Raw genomic sequence first — 20,385 nt, 5'->3', positions numbered from 1 at the left:
TCTCACCCCTTTTCTCCCAAATACTTTCCCATCCCTATGCATAACATTCCCTCTTGAATACCTGCCCCGCAAGACATACGACATTGTCACTATATTTTTTTATCCTCGCCGGGTTCCTTTCCGACTCCCTTTTAAAAGAATAGATCTTGTGGCCGGGGAGTAAGTTGACATTATCTGTTGTCGCCTTTGAAAGTTGAGTTTAATCAATCAATTTGTTTTGAGATAAGGCTAATAAAAAACTTTTAACTGTTTTTGATTCAAACTGAACCCGTCAACGTGATTGTCTAACACAATTCACTTTTACATATGTATGTACCTTGTCTTCTCACCTAGACATTCCTTCAATCACTATCATCTTTTTGTGGGAGTAATTAAAATATTTAAAAAAAGAAATCACGTATAATCACAATATTACTGTTTATTTGTTGAAACGGTCACTGTTTATTAGAAAATGATACATATTTTACATAAACCGTCTATTGAAGAGTAATATGACATTATATGCCCACAAGTCTGATTAAAAAAAAAGCAAAACAAAAAACAAAATACATGCAAAGCCGGAAAATGGAAAATCGACAATTCCAAATATTTCCGACTCTAAGAATGGATTCCTTGTAAGTAGGACCGGTACTTTCAACGATGTATCATCAGTTGGAAAACATGGCCTGCCGTCAGTTGTGTTACAGATAACAAGCTGGGATTAAATGGAAGATAATTTTGCCATTTTGTGTCTTCTTAGTCACCAATGCAGGCACTGCATACGTCCTCGTCACAAACTATGGGCAAATAGAAAATTAAACAAACATGTTTACAATATCAGCATACTCTAGTAGTTTTATTTGAGAAATGTCTGCTACATTCATAAACACCTCTGGAGGGGAGGGGCGGGAGGTTTTAGGGGGGACTTGAAAACATTTACAACATGCCGGGGGAGATCTAAAAAACTGACATTACAAAGGGGGGGGGACTGGAAAATTTATTGAATACCAAATTCCTTTTCAAGAGCCTTCTGGCACTTTTCATTTCCCGCCATTTCCGTTTTCGGCGCGCCCTCCGGACGCACGTTTTAGGGTATACATGTATTAAACAATGTATTGATGATCTAAGCAGCCACATTAAGGCAAAAGATTTAGGTTGTCATGATTTTTACTTACCAAACAACCCCATTGTTGTGCAAAACTGTCCTCTTTAATGACTAAAAGTTTTAACTTGACCTTTCAATAACAATTTGGGAGATAATTTATTTGATAACATTCTCCCATTGACAATAAATTGGGTCTAGGTCAGTGTAAATGACCGTGTCGCCGTATGTTCATTTTTATTTTTGAGGACCTTGACAGAATACAAACTATTTAGAGTAGTGCATATTGGCATCAATAACAACTGGAAGCTTCAGGTCAAACAACCTTTGAATAACACTTTGGGAGAAGATAACCTATGTGTTTTTTGTAGTTTCCTCATAGCCTACAATATATAGAAACCTGTATTACTTTAATGTATAAGCCCTTGGGGCTGGGTTTGGCATTATACAAGTCCACACATAACACTTGAATAAATAAAGATAACATAGCAAAACATGTAGTGAATCAATATTTTCAGTGAAATTCCAAAATCAAATTTCATGCACACACATGGACTTGTAACCACCCTAGTCTAATCAAGTACATTAGAATCAATAATCAAGCACACATAAATGTACAGATTTACCGAGTTTTGTAATTGTAAAAAAATTATTCATAGTTTCCTAACAGACTACAATGCACAGTTAGTAAGGGTACTCACAATTCCCCTCGATTTGTTCACTCAGACATTTTTTGCTAAAGGCTTTTTCAATTTTATCGTTCTCTTAACAATTTTTAACTGACAATTTAAGTTCAGGATTATTTGTTAAAACTATGTTCAAAATTATTGATTATGTTTAAAATTCAAGAGTAAATTGAATGAGAAGTCGATGTTTGGAGGTGCTAAAAATTGCACACTTGTCAAGATAAAGTTATCAGCAACTAAGATGGTCTCATCATACCACCTGTCAAGCATGAAAATTTCCTTTGTTACGAACATTAAAAAAAATCACCCTTTCTTTTGCCAACACAGATGCAACTTATTCCCTTAGTTTGCTTGAAAATATTGTGTATGGCTGTCAAAAATCTATGTCGACAAAATTACAAAATTGCTATCTCCTTCGCGGAAAAGGGGTTGATCTTCTCAGTATTCACAGTGGGAAATCAGAAAATTATTATTATCAGAACTATGTTGCCTGAATGTTGAAATATGGTCCGAGTTGTTCTGTGTACAGAAGAAATTTGCTTCAGTTCAGTGAGTGATCTCCTTGTGTACAGATCATGGAGAATTGTGGGTAGCCTCAATTACTGTGCAATGTATAGTAGATCAACACTTTTGGTGAAATTCCAAGATCAAATTTCTTGTACAAATATGCACATGTAACCACCCTCTTCTAATCAAGTATAATAATGTCAATTATTCAGGGTCCATATATGCACAATATTGCAAGATTTAAATTGAGAAAAAATATTCACAGTTTTTTCATAGACTCCCATGTAAAGTTGGATCAACATTTTTGGCGAAATTCCAAAATTCAATTTCTTGTACACATGTGCACTTGTAAACACCCCATGCTAATCAAGTACATTTATACATCAAGTTATCAAACGTCTATAGATGAACAGATATACACTTTTAAATGTACAGATATAGATTGTTGTTTTGGGAAAATGTTAATAGTTTGCCAAATAGACTCCCATGTATTATGATTTGATATTTTGGGACGAAGCAGTATATCGGCCACATTTTACCTTCCTTAGAGAGGAACTTCAAAATTATAGCAAGTAGGAAGGGGACTTGAACACATTGCGAATTTATTGGGGGATATTTGAAAAAATCAGAACATTTTTTTGAATCCCCCCAACTCCAGAGGCGTTTTTTAATGCAGCCTAAAACAAATGATTTCTTCGGGCAATGACACGTACTAAGGCTTTCTTGTTATTCTACAAAATTACACCTGCACTCTGATCTCAAAACATCTCTGAAAGCTCATCGGATCATGACGTATAGCGAGTGCATGTATCATTTACTTATAATTTACCAATTTGCGCAGCTTTACCCTGAGTCCTAGCCGGTATGGGAACTCGACAGGGCTCATATTTTCCACTCGCCCATACCCTATCTGAATGCATAGCATACATATACTAGCCCTTCCCCTCAATGAAGTCATCGATGTCGGCCCTATGGTGCATCCGCGATGCTATAGCGTTCTGTCTAATGTCAAATGGGATATTGGCGAGTCGCCAGCTCAACAACTCATAATACCTATCTCCTCAACAGCGCAACGGCATAAATTACTTATTGTCCCATTCCGTTAATACAGTTTTACTTCTCCACAAACACGTTTGAGAGTGACAATTGCAAGACAACGAAAGTAAGTTAATTGTCATGATCAGGTCGCCAACTGAAAAGAAACGTCCGCCACGTTCCAGCCCACCTCTATCTCCCTTACCATTACTACACGTAATTGCTGTCCACTACTCACTGCGAATTCAAAACTTTTCTCCCTGCTTTATGCAGGTCAACTTTTTAATTTGCTTAAAACATTAGACAGAACGCTATAGCATCGCGGATGCACCATAGGGCCGACATCGATGACTTCATTGAGGGGAAGGGCTAGTATATGTATGGTATGCATGTCAGGTATTTATGGTATGGGCGAGTGGAAAATATGAGCCCTGTCGAAATTGTAGCCTCCTAAGCCCCAGACTGACAGCCGCCTTAATTACCTATAAAATCATTTATCACGATGTCATTTTTGTCTGGACGTACGGTGGGTTCAATTAACAGACGTAAACAGACGTATTATATAAAACCACAACAACTCAATATTGAAAAGATATATTATCTTCTGTCACTTAATCTACGCCATTTTATACCTACTCAGAACTATAGGACATTCGCTACTCATCACCTTGAAACGTGTTTTTGACAAATAAGAGATCAACCCAAAGAAATGGTTTCAACAAAATGTGACCCTCTTTTCAGGAAACCGCTCGTGAAAGCGATTCCTCCAGCCAACCCTTCATTATCAAAGACCCCTCCACCCGGATCACCAGATCAACTAAAGCGAAAAGCGCCCTCACCGTTAAACTGACACACAACACCCTTTCTTCGTTGACCCTGGCAATAATCGTCGTCCCATTTAAAGTTTTGTCGTTTCCTGCAAGAAAAAATAAAGACGGTACAATTATAATAAGACTCATCGTAGGTATTGCCAGTGCTCTCATAAGAGATAAACTGACATTTGCCTTCTGTGTTCCTTGCGCCTACACAGGACAGGAAGTGTAAGGTCGTGTTTATGAAAAGGGCAAACAAATCTCAGTGTCTGATTTTAAATAATAACGGGCATGATAGAAGGTAAATTGAAGTTACAGACTTGACTGATATCTCAGACTCGCTGCTATTTTCATACTGTATGTGCGAACGAGGAAATATGAAAGAGACATAATTATGAAACACTTCCATAAATATTCAGTTCAAGTTTATAATTTATCCAGTGAGTTGAACAACATAGTAAGCTTATACCCGGTATGTATTTAAAATTAATTTTCATTCTTTCAACACGTACACTAGCAAGGGTGCTATTCGGCGAACGGCTGAAAATATGGTTGGTAAGATAGACAATGCAAAATTATCGCGTTCTTACGAATTTTTCACCATAACCTAGGTGAAAACAGCCATATTATATATGTCGTCTACAAGTACGCGACACCAGTGAAGAGCATCGAAGATGATACGCCTACATTTTAAAATAGGACTTAAGTACATATAATTATTTGCAAAGATAAAGATTGAGGCGACATGTCTAAAAGCATGCGTTGAAGGGAAAATATTTCGTCCGGTAAATGTGTGCAAAAGAATGTTCCAGCACTGTCCCACATCCATTTTGGTGCAAAACCTACTTTCAAGTAAATGACACTGCGTTTTGTTTAGAATTGCTTGAATACAACAGAGTTTAGAGCGCTGCTTTTACTTTTCAGTACAGGAACTATGAAGAAAAGAGTTGATGTCAACGTGTGTCATGAGCATTTTGGCGATATCTTACATCAATTGTACACAGTCTTGTCCTTCTGGATCTTTCTTTACGTTGTTGTTTGGTTCTCCAGACGCCCAGTTGGTATAACTACCGCATTCTGACAACTCTTCCCCGTCTAGCCATTTGAAAATGCCTTCTTCAAGTCGATCATTTAGACCGATCCAAAAACCCGATGAAACCTCGTCACCAGCGCCACTATCCAAGATATAGCTCCGAATAGAGTCGTCAGTTTCTTTATCCGGGATCTTCGCAAGTAAGCCACCCTGCAACTCACAGAACAGCGCCGCCTCAGTCCAATACATTTGGTCAGTGTATACCCTGTAATGCTTGCATTTACAAAGCGGTCCGTACTCTGGAATGATATAAGAAACATTGGCTAAGTCAAAAGCCCCGCCCACATATATATGTGAATATTGTTTTATACAAACATGATCAGCACGACACATATAAGATATCTTTACACTTGAACAAGTTGTCAATGGCACAATTATATTGAAGCGTGTACGGAAGAGAATGTATGTAAGTAGATCGTCACGTTTGCATTGCGTGAATGGTCAGTTATTATGGACGGACAAGCATGAGCCGACAAATCGCGGAGAGTAGGGGGGCATGTAAAATTGGACAGATGCTTAGAGGGGTTCATGCTCTCTTTGAGAAGTACAGAAAGGAAAGGGTCACTTGATTTTCAGAAGCGTCAACCCCGCAATCAAACAAAACTCACCTTTGGTGTGCAAAAATGTACCGGGAAATGAAGGTGATTTGTCGTATGCTTTCATTCTCTGAAGTCCATACGTTATGTTTTTTTATACAAGCACATGTATTTTCTTTCTATTAACACCCTGTCTTGTCTAAAAATAACCTTTACCAGCAGAGTGGACATTGCAAGTTCCTGACCTACTTTGGCTGAGGTTAGGCAAACTTCATTTGCAAGCAAAGAGTTAAAATATAAATGAAAAGCGTCATTGAGTTCATCGTTAATCACTGAATTAGTATTAAAAGCAACACAACTATTAATAGAGCAATATCAAAAGTGTAAAATGTATCGTGAATCTCAGTCTGTGCATGAATGTATGAATGCATTGTGGTGTCAGGTGTTATAACGATGCTATAACTAGAGTACTCCTGATAAGGAGGGAGCTTCGTATGGACATGGCAGCATATCGTTTCCCTGAGCACAAACATGCCAAGCGTCATCGGTACATTTTTTCCGGCCTGATACACAAAATTTGTGTAATTAAGAATCATACATATGTCATGATATTTCACAAATATTACATCTTGGAAAGGATACTTTCAATTCAGCTGCCTTGCCCAGGAGCAAATACCATAGGTGACTTCTTTGCTTCTCCTTGGACTAAGCCCTTACGATTTCTGGGTAATACTCTTTCTGCAAACTTCGCTCTACTCAACACACCATGAGTTCAACACGGATATTTTGTACGATTCCATTCCAAGATTTGGACTGTTTTAAATATTTTTGACATTTGTGAAGTCAGAACGACCACATATCTACGATTTGTTAAAACTTACCATTACTCTGACTGTAACCCAACACTATAAACACAAGAGCCACACGGAGCCACATATCGGTAATCTCAGCTGTATTGATGATCGGGGTATGGCTGGAAAAACAAGCAACAACAAGAGAAAGAGAGAGAGAGAGAGAGAGAGAGAGAGAGAGAGAGAGAGAGAGAGAGAGAGAGAGAGAGAGAGAGAGAGAGAGAGAGAGAGAGAGAGAGTGGAATAGTTTATTGCAGATGAAATTAGTGTAACATATCAGGCTTATTCCTAGGTCGTCAGTAGATGATTATCGATGTGAGGACAAGTGAATTCCCAGTATCTTCAGTTTGTAACGATATGACTCATACTATTTTGGGAAAATTGCATAAATGAGGAGGAGGTATTACGGTAGTACGTCTACAGAACCCCTGTTAGAGCAAAATGTAAAGGACTTCATATGATTAAAAAACCAAAATAACAATTTGAAAGAAGTTTAGATTTCTTTTATGTCTCGTTGACATGCATTTATCAAAAAATATTGTGTTTCTATTGCTCTATATGTGTGTGCGACCAATTGCAAGGATTGGAATGGTTTGATGTAGTGCCAACCTTGTTGCTACCGAAGCCATTGTACTCTATTTAAACCACACCGCCCCCTCAGTTTTCAATGCTTGAAAAGCTCGATATAATGCCAAACCATGCAACAATACCGTTCCTTCGCAATCGAAGTCTATGAATACATGAAGTTTTAAACCAACGTTCGTCATGCATGTCAAACTGGAGCTTATAATGTCATCAGATGGATCCAGTTTTACAAGCAACCTTCTTGTATTTGTCATCGATTACACTTTTCATCAAAATATGGGAATATATTCTTCGAATAAAAGTACCTAATTCATCAGAATCCCTCTAAGATAAATATTGTGTTATCTTATAATGTGTCTTAACTTCGTGACGTACTAAGTCTGGCAGAAATTTAATTTCAACAAAACGAATATAGTTTTGATGTACATGATGCGATTCAGCAAAATTGATTATAATATTAATATTTGGCTTCATCGGCACATTGGTGACCTGTCATTCAGTAGAATAGAGTTAGTTGTTCTAATTTACATAGTTTAACAAAAATGTGTTGCATTGCAAACGGCGTAGCAGGTATGGTCAGAAACTGTCATGAACTCTCAGTATGTTTCGTACTGTCTATGTCACAAGGCCGGTAAACTAAGGACATTATATTCACTGCGACATTGATATTCTAACAGTAACCCATTCGGAGAGTTGGCGTGTCCTTGAATTAACATCGAAGTTCAAGAACGTGTCTCGAATAAGTCACCGGCTAGTGACTAAAAAATTGAATTCACACGATGTTATACATGAGGTTTACTGTTGGTTTTCCCTCTTCACATTTATGCTCGATTTGTTCATAGAAATTTATTTTAATGATCAATGAATCTGTCACAGTTTCATTGTTTCAAGCAATAGCAGTGGTTTGACATGACTTTCATTTTAAGCCAAAGTTACTCGCTTTGACACACATGTTTCATGTCAAAGACGTCTTTCTCTGTCGATGACTGCATGGGTAGTCTTAGGACACATGTCGATCTTGACCCTAAATTCAGAGGACGGTTTAACTTTCTGATTTCACCCACATGACGCCCGTTGGTGTAAAGGTGGAGCACAAAGTGTTCGCCGGACAAAGTGCCTATGTCCTACATTATCCTTTGTAATACAAAAGTTGCCGATGACGCACAGGTTTATTTGCCATGTTCAATCACCTTGTCAAACGAAAGCTATAGAATGTGGTCAGTCACAAAAGGTGCATACAAAGTGTTTAACCAAGCGGCCAGTAATATCTTTTAGAGACTGTCAAGCTGTGCCAAGCTATTTCAGTACAGGTCACCACGATAATGATGCCGACCAATAACTCCACACTTATTTAGGTTTACATGGCCTTCAGGTAGCTTAGTCATTATGAGGCTGCTGGGGCGGGGGGGATTTGGAAGGGTCAAATTTATATACCTACCCTCGGGTGGATCACTTTTTTGCAAAATACATAGAGGAAGGGTCATATTTAAAGTTAGTGATTTCAAGCTTGATGCAAATTCCGAGTCTTGATGTGTTGGTTAAAGTATTGAAAGGCATTTTTACAGAAATCCAACTATGATTGTCAATGATTGAAAGGAGCCATGTACATTTCATAGAGAAGTTTGATTTTACAGAATTTCATCGTCACACTGTATTTCGCTTTGTATATTCTTTTATAGCAGAACTTTCACTCGAAAAGTGGTTTAAACAATGACAATCAATCGACGCAAAAAAACAAACAAATGACCTGCTGGACACACATTACATCCTATCAGCTTGCATGAACGTGTTATCCGTGACAAAAACGATAACTGAAAACAAATGACAAACCCTACAAGTGCTATTAAAACAATTTTTACCTTTCACCAATTTGCACCTCCTATGAAGAAGTGTGACAATATTTTCGACTAATTCTACCAATTATACTGTTTATATATCAACTTGTGAGATTTTACCCGTTGAATGGAGTACAATTAACTCTTTGTCAAATTTTACCGGGAACAACTCTTCAGAGTGGCTTACAAAGGCGATGACAAACTAGACCATCTCTGATACATTTGAAACTATTTTAAGAAAGTCGTCAACAACCTGAACTTCTGATATATTTGTAGATTTTATAATGTGCACTGTATTTGTCACCTTATAACAAGAAATGCATTGTTCGGAATGTTCTTGTCTGGTAGTTTTTTTCGCTGTAAAAACGTATATGATCAGCAAACTTATTTATGCTCAGGTATATGTGGTGAAGCTGTATGTGTTACTCGTCTGTAAAAATAATCGTTTGTTGAAATGAACATCGAAATGAACAGTTGTTTTGGGTTAAAGATATACTTTTGTTGAAATGAACAAGCCGAAGTAGTCAATAGCTTGATTTACCAACGTTTAACTTTAGTTGAATCACATTGTACGGTGAACAATCGCTTGGTAAAGTAAAAGTACAACCATGGTTGAACAAGCAGCGCAGGTCAATATATAGTTTGCTCAAATCCACCAAATACACTATCATCATTAAGCAAAGTAAGTTTTATGTGACTTTTTGGTGATTTCCAATGTTTAAGACACACAAAGCATCCCTCGTTCAGATGAATAAACGTCTTTCAAGTGACCAGTCTGAATATCTTTATTATGAGTATCCAAGTCAGCAAATTTGTCAATACTATACGTGTTTCAAACTTGAATTTGGAGTAAGGTAGGGTCATGTTTCACCGCAAGACGGGCCACACTCGATCTCGTCCGGCCCACCTATGTGAAAGCCGCGTCTCTCGTCGGATGAGTCACAAATATCTTCGTTGCATCTGATCGAACATAATCGAGGAACCTTTCCGAGGAACCGGAATATAAGATCATACCAATGATACCAGGCAAACACCGTCGGGTTATGGCAACTGTGTTTTTCCAATAAGTTACATTCTTCCTTCCCCGGTCTCAAACAACGCCTCGCAGACGCTCTCCTAGATTGCGTGACATAATTTATGCTGCATTTTCAATAGGGGATGTGTGGAGAGTGGTACCTTACAAGATTGGCCACATTCGATCTCCCCCGGACCAGCCTCCTATATCATGTGACAGCTCTCCCATCTGACGAGTAACAGATACCTCCGTTGCATGCACTTACTACATGTAATCTGATCTAACATAACCGGGGAACCGATACGTACATGTAATGTCAACAGATCAATGATACCAGCCATGCAAACACACCGTCGGGTTTTGGCAATTGTGTGTTTCCAATACAGTACGCATTCTTCGTTCCCCTGTCACTAACCACACCTTGAAGACGCTCTCCTTATGTGACATAATTTATGTTGCTCTTCATTACGTGTCACCATGGTTATTTTCCTAAACAAAATAGTATCACTTACATAGAGACAGGAGTCTTCATAACGACGCCATCAACGAATACGTTTTCCCTGATGCAACAGCAACACACGCAAAATGACAGCGAGTATTTTACTTAGCCGAAGTCGCTGTTGACAGTAAATCCAAAACAAAACAGAGGCCAAAGACATTTAAAGCTATGTACACCTAGCTATGTACTTACTTAACATATCAAATCTTAGATTTCCTTCAGAGTGTTTGCTGCAACTAGAGTGTCGTTCAAATGTGTCTGTTATAATCTAACGTACGGTCAACTGTAATGTTAAAATTCAAAGTATAAGATTTCGGTCAATGGTAGTCGCAGCTAGACTTCGAACCATATATTTCGGATGTGTATAGGTCTGTTCTCCGTTTGAAACATGATTTCACAGAAATTTGCAAGCTTACGATATTTAAGTCATGAGATTTGAAATTTTCACATTATAACTTACGACAAACCTGTACTCTGCTAGCAGTCTCATAACAACCCCATCCTGTTTATTTCACCTTTAACTCCATGGTTTAGTCATTGTTTTACCCAACCGACTTCGATATTCAGATTTTTCATCCGTAAGTATTGACAACACAGTAACTTAGTCATTTACGCTGTCCAGTGACCCTTAACTAAATAAATTTGTTTTTATGGACACACCCGAAAATAAAGCGCAGCATGCTGTAGTTTTGCTTTGCCCTGAAGGAGATATCACGACAAACAGTGAACAATTACGCAAGGAACCGCAAAACGACAGACGGTACTGATAACTTCACCACACTGAATTCTTTTACCGAGAACTTCTATAAATCAGAATTAAACCAACAGGGAAATTTTCAACATCCGATATGTTTTCAACATCTGACATGTTTGAAATTTGTCTTTCATCCCGCTGAAGAAGAGATGACAAGTTACTTTGTTCATGGATAAAGTAACCGTGCCTTGTTTTAACAAGTATACAAATGGAAGTATCGTTACAGCAATGGTGTCTACACTATGTTGGGGCACAAATACAGCATTCATTCGGTGTCGAGACGCGGCCCAGATAGCGCCAAGTAACGCAGATTTACAGCCCGCGAGTCGTTCATCATGTGAAACATTTGCTCTCCATGACATCCGCCGATTTAACTCCCATCAAGACCAGAAAAAAGCAAGGAAAAGATGAATGAATGAAATGAAGATTTTGGTTACCTACTTTCTGAAGCAACGTGTCAGGTCCTCAGGTACTCTCTCTTTAAATGGCTCGGAAAGAAGCTGAAATAAGCTATGAGGACTGAATTGCATTTAGGTCACATAGTGAACATTACTTAGGGCAAAGTGAACAATAGAAGTGAGGTCAGGACTAAGCGGGTCCGGCAAGCGAGATCGCTGGCGATTGTGTACCTGTCATCGAGTACACTCCTTGGCAACAGTGTATAGCAACCAACCGCGAGAAGATGAACAAACTGTCAAACAAAGGCTACCAAACGGACTAGGCGCTTTATCGCGAACCCTGATGTGCCGATGCTATCGATACAGGGTGTGTGTAGCTTTTCCTTCGTGCGCGTGCGTGCGTGTATGTGTGTCTCTCTGTGTGTGATATCGCGACTAGGATGGCACAGAGAGGTTTGTAAGTTATGGTGAGCCAAAGAAGAAAGATAACATTGAATTTTTGATGGCCATACAGGTATCTCAAACATACAAATGAAAAGGTTTACAAATCGATACAATTATTCTTTGACAAGTATTTAATTACTAATTAGCAATGTACACAATTTAAAAGAATAAATTAAGCGTTGGAAGACAGGCGACTTTCACGTGATTTGTTCGGATTCATGTAACTGCCATGGTATCGACATGTCAAGTTCATTCCAAGGTCGGGGCCGCTGTGGCTTCTTCAATTCCAGCACAACGTAGACATTCTTGGCCGCATTCTGAAAAGGTAAACAGAATGACACGAAAACTTACATTAAAAAGAAGTTACGGACAGACATCTCTTATAGGAAACACCATAAAATTACTGCTGTTTTGATACTATAATAATAATTCACATCAGACAGCGTTAACTTCACCTAATCAAGTAGTAACACGTTTAGGAGTATCTTTTTAAGCGCTCTTACTAATGACAGCGATCTACGTCACAGAATGAAAAGGGAAAGGAGAATGACAAGTTTGTTTACATTGGGCTCTGCTATGAACCTACCATAAAACATGCAGACATATCCTTTTTTACGATACTCGCAATATTCATCGTCCCACATCAAGTTCCTCTTTTTCCTGCAAGTAGAATTAAAATAGAATTAGAATTACGGCAGTAAGTTGAATCCAATGCATTGTAATAAAAGAAATGAAGCAAGTGTGAAAATTTTCGAAGATAGAGAGCCACAAGATGTGATGGAATCGATTTAAGATCTGTCTTTGTCAAAGATCAATAAACATCCTAATATCGCCAAGAAATTTAATTTGGTTTTTAAAACGCAACAACAAGCCATGTGGCAAATTCATGAGGGTCATTTTGGCGGCAAATAAAGATTAAACCATATTAAGTATTCTTGTAATGGAAGGATACACCGTTATCTTTACTTTCTTTGAAGGTAATTAGTTATGGATGAGTTTCATGCTTTGTTTACCATAGCTGAACGCAGTCCTGACCATCTTCGTTTTTCTTGACGTTGTTGTTTGGTTCACCAGGTTTCCAGTTGGAATAGCTACCGCAATCCAATAATTTCTCACCATCCCCCCACTTGAAAGTGTCTTCTGTCCGCCTGTCGGTTAAACCGATCCAAAGACCTGTTTGAATCTCATCGATGATACCAGTCCCTTGGATATAGTTTTTGATCATTTCGTCTGTCTCCCGATCGGTGATTTTCGCCAATTCACCACCTTTGCTTTCGCATAAAGCCTTCGCGTCTTTCCAGAACACGTGGTCGGTGTATACCATGAATTTTTTGCCAGCACAAAGTGGACCATACTCTGAATGACGTGGTAAAAAATAACGAATTCAGACTCCACGACAACCGACAGAGTTTCATGCCTCAAACTCTTCTGTGATTAAAACCTACGCCCTCCACAGCCGAAATGAACTAAAATTTCTCCTTCGTTGTATCATATGTTTTGTCTTCTGGCAAGGTACTTGAATTCTTGTACAAATTGAAAGGCGTTGAGAACATAGGTATTTTTTATTGAAGTATTGTAATGAAGGCTCTGACTTAAACTAGCCTGTATTTTGTCTTTGACATTTTCTTGTCATCCAATTCATATTTTGTTTTGTTTATTTAACGACTTGTTAGTGTAATTTTTGTCTCTTTACTCAGGAGGGCTCTGATGGAAATTACATTTATTTTATTGCAATCAGGTTATCTTCTTCAAATAAAGTGTAGTAGTAGTAGTAGTAGTGGTAGTAATAATAATACATAATTGACATGATTGACATGCGAATGCGACAGAATTCATAAGAGACGTGACAAGAATACTTTCTAAATCGTAATGGAAGGCTGCAGATTCGACCTGCTTTCAATCGGTTACATATGAGAATCTGCAATTTCTGAGTCGATGCCAACGTTTTCATCAGGATATCGAATAGTATAAATGAATAAAGTGGCAATGTATTGTGAAATCAGATTTTCATCTCACAGCAAATACTTTGTACTGTATTACGAAATGTCAAGTAGTAGTTCTGCCAGCGTACAATCATGTCACAGCAAATGGTAGCTTGAGTAACAATCCCTGGAATATAAAAGTTAGGGCGATTAAATAAATAGCTTTTAGATTAAATTCTCATGAATATATATGATCACAACTGGCTTACCGTTACTCTCTGCAATTGCGAATAGTGACAACACAGCTACAGCAGCAAGAATCATCTTGATAGTGGGAAATTGTACAGATTTGAACTGAAATAATAAAACGGTTTATAGGTGAGTTGAAATATTCCGGGGAGAAGAATTAGTCTCCTGGAAACTAGCAAAAGTACTCATTGTTATTAAATTTGTCAATAATTTTATTTATTTGTTTTACTGCCACACGTCTATATTTCCAATAAAAGACTGAACAGATAGCTAACTTATTTTTCACTTTATGATTCAAAATATATGTCCCATCATGTCAAGCTAAATTTTCAGTATGATACATTTCGGGGAATCAATATTTATACCACTGTGTAGACATTTCTTGATTTTCATCAAGTGCATGGCTTTGCAGCTTATATAGCTCTGAGTATCAAATGGTGTGCATAATGTGAGCCGGAACTATCGCTGTAAATGTACAATGTTTTTGAAGTTGGTCGTCAATATGTGACTTACCTGTTGAAGTAAAACCAGAGGGTCACCTTCCACCTCTGAAATCTTCCTTTGGCTAACTGATGAAATTTTTAAGGGCTGGAGTTTTTATAGGACTCAAATGGTGTATTTTATGATTATGAATGGGTTGAGCAGATGGCTTAGTTACGCAATAGTCCAAGCAATGAAAGCTATTAGTGAGAAAATTAGACAAATTTCCACCTAATTAATTATGTTTTGAAAGTGTCAGTGAGAGCATACATTTACAAACATTATGTTGCCAACATTGATAGATTTTATAAATACATATCAAGATTAAAATGAATGATTATCTGATTGAAAACAGAAATACCAATGATAGTTTGTCATGAGATGCATCCATGATGCACAACTCTTGCAGATATTAGGCTTTATGTGTAAGGTGGTGTCATGTAGATTACTCACAAGTCGAGTAAAAGGTTTAGTGAATTACTGTGCACAAGTTTCAAATATTATTTGAATTTGGTGTATTTTACTGATCACAACACCGTCTGTTCCCGTCACCCTAAAGTGTAATGCATATACCATCAACCTTCAGCCGCTGCATGTATGATCATATGTTGTGTCCGATATATAGTCGCCATCGACTTAGGGACAGGGCGGCGCTTTTTAAAGTCAAAATCTCCAAGGTATTGCGGTCCCGCCTGCGTATTACAGAATTTGTCTTTTAAACTGCTCTGACAACCATCAGTTCCTTCAATGTTGGCGGGATTTTGATATTTCAAATTGTCAACACATTCACATCTTTTACCATGTTTGGGTCTTTTACGCATGTCATTCAGAATTGCTGAACCAAAAGAAGATTTATTGGCATCAACGACGAAACACAAAATAATTACGTGTTTTGAATAACTTTAGGTCATTCTTTTATTATAATAATGTGCAATATGTCGGATTTATATTCGGCCCATTTGACTTTACTCTTTCTGTTAGTTTTAAGCAAGAAATATTTCGTGAAATATTCGTAATCTGACTACTACTACATGCAAGCCTTGCTTCCTCGAACTACCTTGCTCAAACCACACTGTCGTTAATTAGTCTCATTAGTGTCAGTATGTTTTTTCAGTTTCTGGCGCTGAAATGTGGTCCCCGCGTATTCGCTCATTACCGACCAATTAACCATTCACTCCATCATAAATGACAGATTGTCCAGAAACAACGATCATCAATCAATTAAGCAAGAAAAACATTTCCACCATATGTTTTGATATCTCCCTAACAATATGATAGGAAAGGCTTTGTAATAAACGACAGTGGGTACCGTCTGATAATTATACACAGATGACAATAGAAGGTAGAACAGTTGTGGCTATTCGTCAAACTTACCACTTACAATCAACTAACTGCCGTATTGTATTAAAGTTACATATGAATATTCATGATTCAAAAAGTTTGAACGACAATGTAATTCCATTCCCAAAAATACGTATCTTTCCGTGAAATCGTTAAACTTTGTATTTTATAGCTTATAACGATGGTAATTTGTCTTTTCCTGATGGAAAATTGGGAAGAAATCTATATATAAGGGCCAATCGTCTCAAATAATGGTAATCTTACTTACCATTTACGGATTATTGGCAAACTGCATTTCAAAGGCACTAGAAGAATTCAAGCTTCAGGGCTACTTATTTGACGAAATAAAAATGTTTCGCCGCCAGCCCCATCGCAGAGAAATTCAGCATGAGTGTTTTCTGTGAAAGTTAAATTTACGAACAACAATTGTCAGTTACTAACTGACGGTATTGTAATGGGCTTACAAGTTGTAAATTATGGTTCAATAATTTTATTAAAGGGACATAAGCTGTAACTTGCGGCAAGTTTTTCAACTATACCGTGTCTGACCCTAATCCGGTTGTCATGCTGAAATTCCAAGTATTATTTTTGTCAACACAGCTTGTATGTGTGTAGTGATCATTGTTTATTGTTTACAAATGAATTCTAGCGCGGACTTGAATACAATTTTCAACAATAACACATTAAATATAGATTATATTCGTATAGGTTGTGTTGATATGTTAAATACTTTGTATTAAATTAAGGTTCAATGCAGAAAGTGTAGGGAAACCACAAAACAAAAGTTCTGAAAAAATAGCCAAAAGATACAGCTTATGGAGCTTTACAGAAAAGAAGGTTTCTTTTTAATATTTGTGAGATGAATAAATGCTTAAAACGGTGACAATCAAGTTTTTCTGTTCATCATTCTGCAGGCATTGTTTCATGAACACACCCCTAAATAGAAGGCGAATTCAATATTTTTGTCTTTGTTTTACCAGTCATCTCAGCGCAGAATTTATAACAGATGCGACATTGTTATACTTTATGATAATTTCATCAGGAACGAAGACGCTTCTACCGCATGTTTTCCAGTACCACAGTCCGCACATTAATTAGATAATTATAGTTGATATTTTTCGGTTAGTAATTAGTTGAGATGTCCATATTGTTTGTCACTAATTGATTGAGCTCAATATGGTGCAGCAAGTTAGAGCAAACAAATAATTAACGACAAGAGAAATCATACAATATTGTGAGATCACGCCACCTCAAACTTAGTGATGATTGGATTGCTTGATATGATATAAATTGGTATGATTACTGGAAATGACCAGATGAAGACTAGTTGACAGACGTTTGGGAACCTAGTTGAGTCAGGTGTGTAAAAATTTTGTACAGTATTTTAATCGATTTACAACAGGTTTCGACTGTTTCTTTACGTTCATTCGGCATTTTTCTGGTTTCTCTCATTGAAATCATAAAAGACAGTTGTCGGATCACGAACATGGTTGATTAAGTTGATTCTGATAAAATTGATAGGGAGAATAGCGACTTTACCACTCAAAGCATTTATTTCAGCAGGAGCTCGTGTATTTGTAAACTGGCATTTCTTTCTTGCCTATACATGGTAATAGCCTCTCCAAGTTCACAACAGTGGACTGAAATACCGGATATTTTATGGTTGACTCTGATTTCCAGTATATTTCATTGCAGGCAAGGCTGAGTGAATGGTACCTGACTTCACGTAAACAATGCGGATCTATCTTTTTTTACTTGAATTCTCCTTTCTGTCTCTCAGTTTGGCTGCAGGTGAGTTTACTCTGGTAGAAAAGATTGTTAATGACTAGAATATTGACGTATATAAAAAGCCTGTGTTTTAAATGTCTGATTGAGACTATCACCATGACTGCCTTTGCCATGACTGCTCTTCGGCTCCGTTCCAAAATTTAAACCAAGTATGAGTAGAACATTTACAATACAAACACATTCGTAAACGCTCTGAAATATAATCTTTTGAAGATTATTCTCAAATTAACAATAGTTAATAGTAATTGAACACAGACAGTTGCTAATGTGACCGACTCTTTCTTTCTTTCATTGTTGTCAAATTTCACTGTAAGGTGCACAAGTCCTATCGCACCCAAATTCTAAGATGCATTTCATTTAGGATTACCCTAATGACGAAAGTAAAACATTATAAACGAGGGACTGACCCAAAAATCTTGCAAGGTATTCTTTCTAAAAATACTGTATATTGACATTCTCGTCTCTATAAGGCTAAGAAAAATCAAAAGTTTGTTTCTCATGCCAGACATATTGTAAAAATGATGCGGTGACGCGGGTTTTTTTCTTCTTCAATTTTTTTTATTCTTCAACCAATTCATGAACAAGAACGCGGACAAAGAACATGAAAACAACATAGGAATGCACGCAGAGATAAATGCACAGCAGTGCTTTAGTATTTTTGTACAGCAACAGTTCTGTGGTTTGACTTTTAGTTCAGCAATGCACAATTTTGACAGCTTAATTAATATAACAGTGACATATGTGTACAGTTCTGAATGGAATGTTAGTGTCAGTTATTTTGTTTACAGTTCTGTTTTATACAGCACTGTGTTAAGTGCTATCATCGCGTATTATTTTAGTTCTTTTTTCATTTTATTTCCTCATGAGCAGAAAAAAGGTTGACACGGCGGGTCTGAGAAATGAGATAAAATGAGGATGAGAAACAAACTTTTTATTCTTTTGCCTAACAAATATAAGGATGTAACCAATTTAGTTACACCTTGGACTGTCAATAATATGAGGTCTGCTACCTTTCTTTCAGGCAATCGTTTCCAAAATATTTACAGCGATTTATTCTTCCGCTACACCCTCTAAGGTATTGTCTTGGTAAAACAGAGCGTAGATTGATGTCATTTCGTACACTAATTGGGTTCTGAGGGATTGTTTTACTTTACATTTCATTGATCCGGTCATAACCGGGCTGGTACAGTCAATCTCTTTTGAATATTGATATAAGAGAGGCAATCACAAGTAATATAGCGATATTAAAATTGCATATACCAGTAATACCATGAGTCGTGGTATACTGGGAAAAGTGGGAGACCAGTCAATAAAGGAAAGACTCGGTCATATTGGGGATGGTTTATTTTCAATTTGGCTTCAAAACGTGACGTTGATGATGTAAGTGGAATTCCGTCTTGCTAGACGCAGGCGTACGACACACAATAACATTTTTAAAATCAAAGTAGCAAAGCCTGTCAAACTAAGCATGCCTAAGTCGGAATCATGTTGTCTGCCTGTTAATGTTGATATCTATATAGTCATAAGTTGAACGGATACAATCGTCGGAACTGCACTCAAAGGTCGTATGGGATCCTTACGACTAATGTATACGCTGTATCCAAGGTACGATGGTGATTGATGAAAGTTAAAACATGTCTACATCATAATCTACATCGTCAAATTTAAATGTTGCAGCTATGATGATGAGGTGCATTGAGATATATTGTAAACAAGAAATTCGCACAGGCGCAGTTCCGACGACTGTTTCCCTTTAAGAAAATCATCTTTGTGATTCGGAAAAACTACAAGCATTAGAATTCTAAGATTACAATACGATTGCTCTCGCAGAATACGGTCCTATTTGCAACTGTCGCCATTTTAAGGTGTTTACCAATGAGCTGACGTGGGTGAAAGCTAAGGATGCATGTGAAGGTCTGGGAGGACGTCTGGCAAAGATTCCAACCAGGATATTGGTGAAATGATTCACCATTATATCCTTGAAAGTGGCATTGGAGATGAAGTATCCACCGGCTTTTGGATTGGTCTACAGGATATCGCGATAGAGGATACATTCCGGTGGCCTGATTTGGATAGAATTGGTTGTAGTATGTACCAAAACTGGAAGCCAAGGGAACCTAACAATAATACGAAAAAGGACCAAAAAGGACAAGATTGTGTTCAAATGTGGTTAGTACCTCTCTTTGTCAACTGTCAATGCCTGTGCTCTGTATATGTTTACAACATGTGTGTTGTGTCAAATGTATATTGTTGACCAGTATATTTTACTGCAGATATTACATATTATACACGATGCATTACTTTGGCAAGGCGTATACTTTGTATGCTAACATTCTTTAAAAGAAAATAAAAAAATATATCCGTTTTTATGGCTAAATGAAAATAATATCTATCAAAGTATCCAGCTATTGCCACATTTTTAGGGAAAGAAAACTTTGAAGTCGCTGATATACACATGTTACATCGGAGTTACC

The 20,385-nt window shown here is 37.4% G+C and overlaps 2 protein-coding genes and 1 long non-coding RNA gene across 6 annotated transcripts; 1 reads left to right on the top strand and 2 right to left on the bottom strand.

Annotated features, from left to right (window-relative positions):
• Positions 1 to 411: 411 nt before the first annotated feature.
• On the bottom strand, positions 412 to 11,985 carry LOC139147159 (C-type lectin lectoxin-Phi1-like). Of its 4 annotated transcripts, none has more exons than XM_070718068.1 (6): positions 11,731 to 11,868; positions 10,549 to 10,653; positions 6,632 to 6,723; positions 5,111 to 5,453; positions 4,149 to 4,225; positions 412 to 776 (listed from the first exon to the last, which is right to left on the bottom strand). In XM_070718068.1, exons 2-6 carry the CDS (start codon positions 10,566 to 10,568, stop codon positions 736 to 738), a joined length of 573 nt encoding a protein of 190 aa, XP_070574169.1. In that variant the 5' UTR covers positions 10,569 to 10,653; positions 11,731 to 11,868; the 3' UTR covers positions 412 to 735. The 4 variants fall into 4 exon arrangements, with proteins under 4 accessions (XP_070574169.1, XP_070574170.1, XP_070574168.1 ...); XM_070718069.1 differs by having other exon boundaries at positions 11,727 to 11,770; XM_070718067.1 differs by lacking the exon at positions 10,549 to 10,653 and having other exon boundaries at positions 11,731 to 11,985.
• Positions 11,986 to 12,244: 259 nt separating this feature from the next.
• On the bottom strand, positions 12,245 to 14,942 carry LOC139147160 (perlucin-like protein). Its single transcript, XM_070718072.1, has 5 exons — positions 14,816 to 14,942; positions 14,323 to 14,407; positions 13,145 to 13,487; positions 12,718 to 12,791; positions 12,245 to 12,448 (listed from the first exon to the last, which is right to left on the bottom strand). Exons 2-5 carry the CDS (start codon positions 14,375 to 14,377, stop codon positions 12,381 to 12,383), a joined length of 540 nt encoding a protein of 179 aa, XP_070574173.1. The 5' UTR covers positions 14,378 to 14,407; positions 14,816 to 14,942; the 3' UTR covers positions 12,245 to 12,380.
• Positions 14,943 to 17,338: 2,396 nt separating this feature from the next.
• Positions 17,339 to 19,875, top strand: LOC139147158 (uncharacterized). Its single transcript, XR_011555660.1, has 3 exons — positions 17,339 to 17,482; positions 17,819 to 17,914; positions 19,742 to 19,875. It is a non-coding gene; the product is annotated as an uncharacterized lncRNA (long non-coding RNA).
• Positions 19,876 to 20,385: the final 510 nt, after the last annotated feature.

Source organism: Ptychodera flava, chromosome 13 (assembly GCF_041260155.1).
Source record: "Ptychodera flava strain L36383 chromosome 13, AS_Pfla_20210202, whole genome shotgun sequence".
Lineage (NCBI taxonomy): Eukaryota > Metazoa > Hemichordata > Enteropneusta > Ptychoderidae > Ptychodera > Ptychodera flava.
The sequence above is the reverse complement of the archived record's forward strand: the minus strand, read 5'-3'. Positions and strand labels throughout refer to the sequence as shown.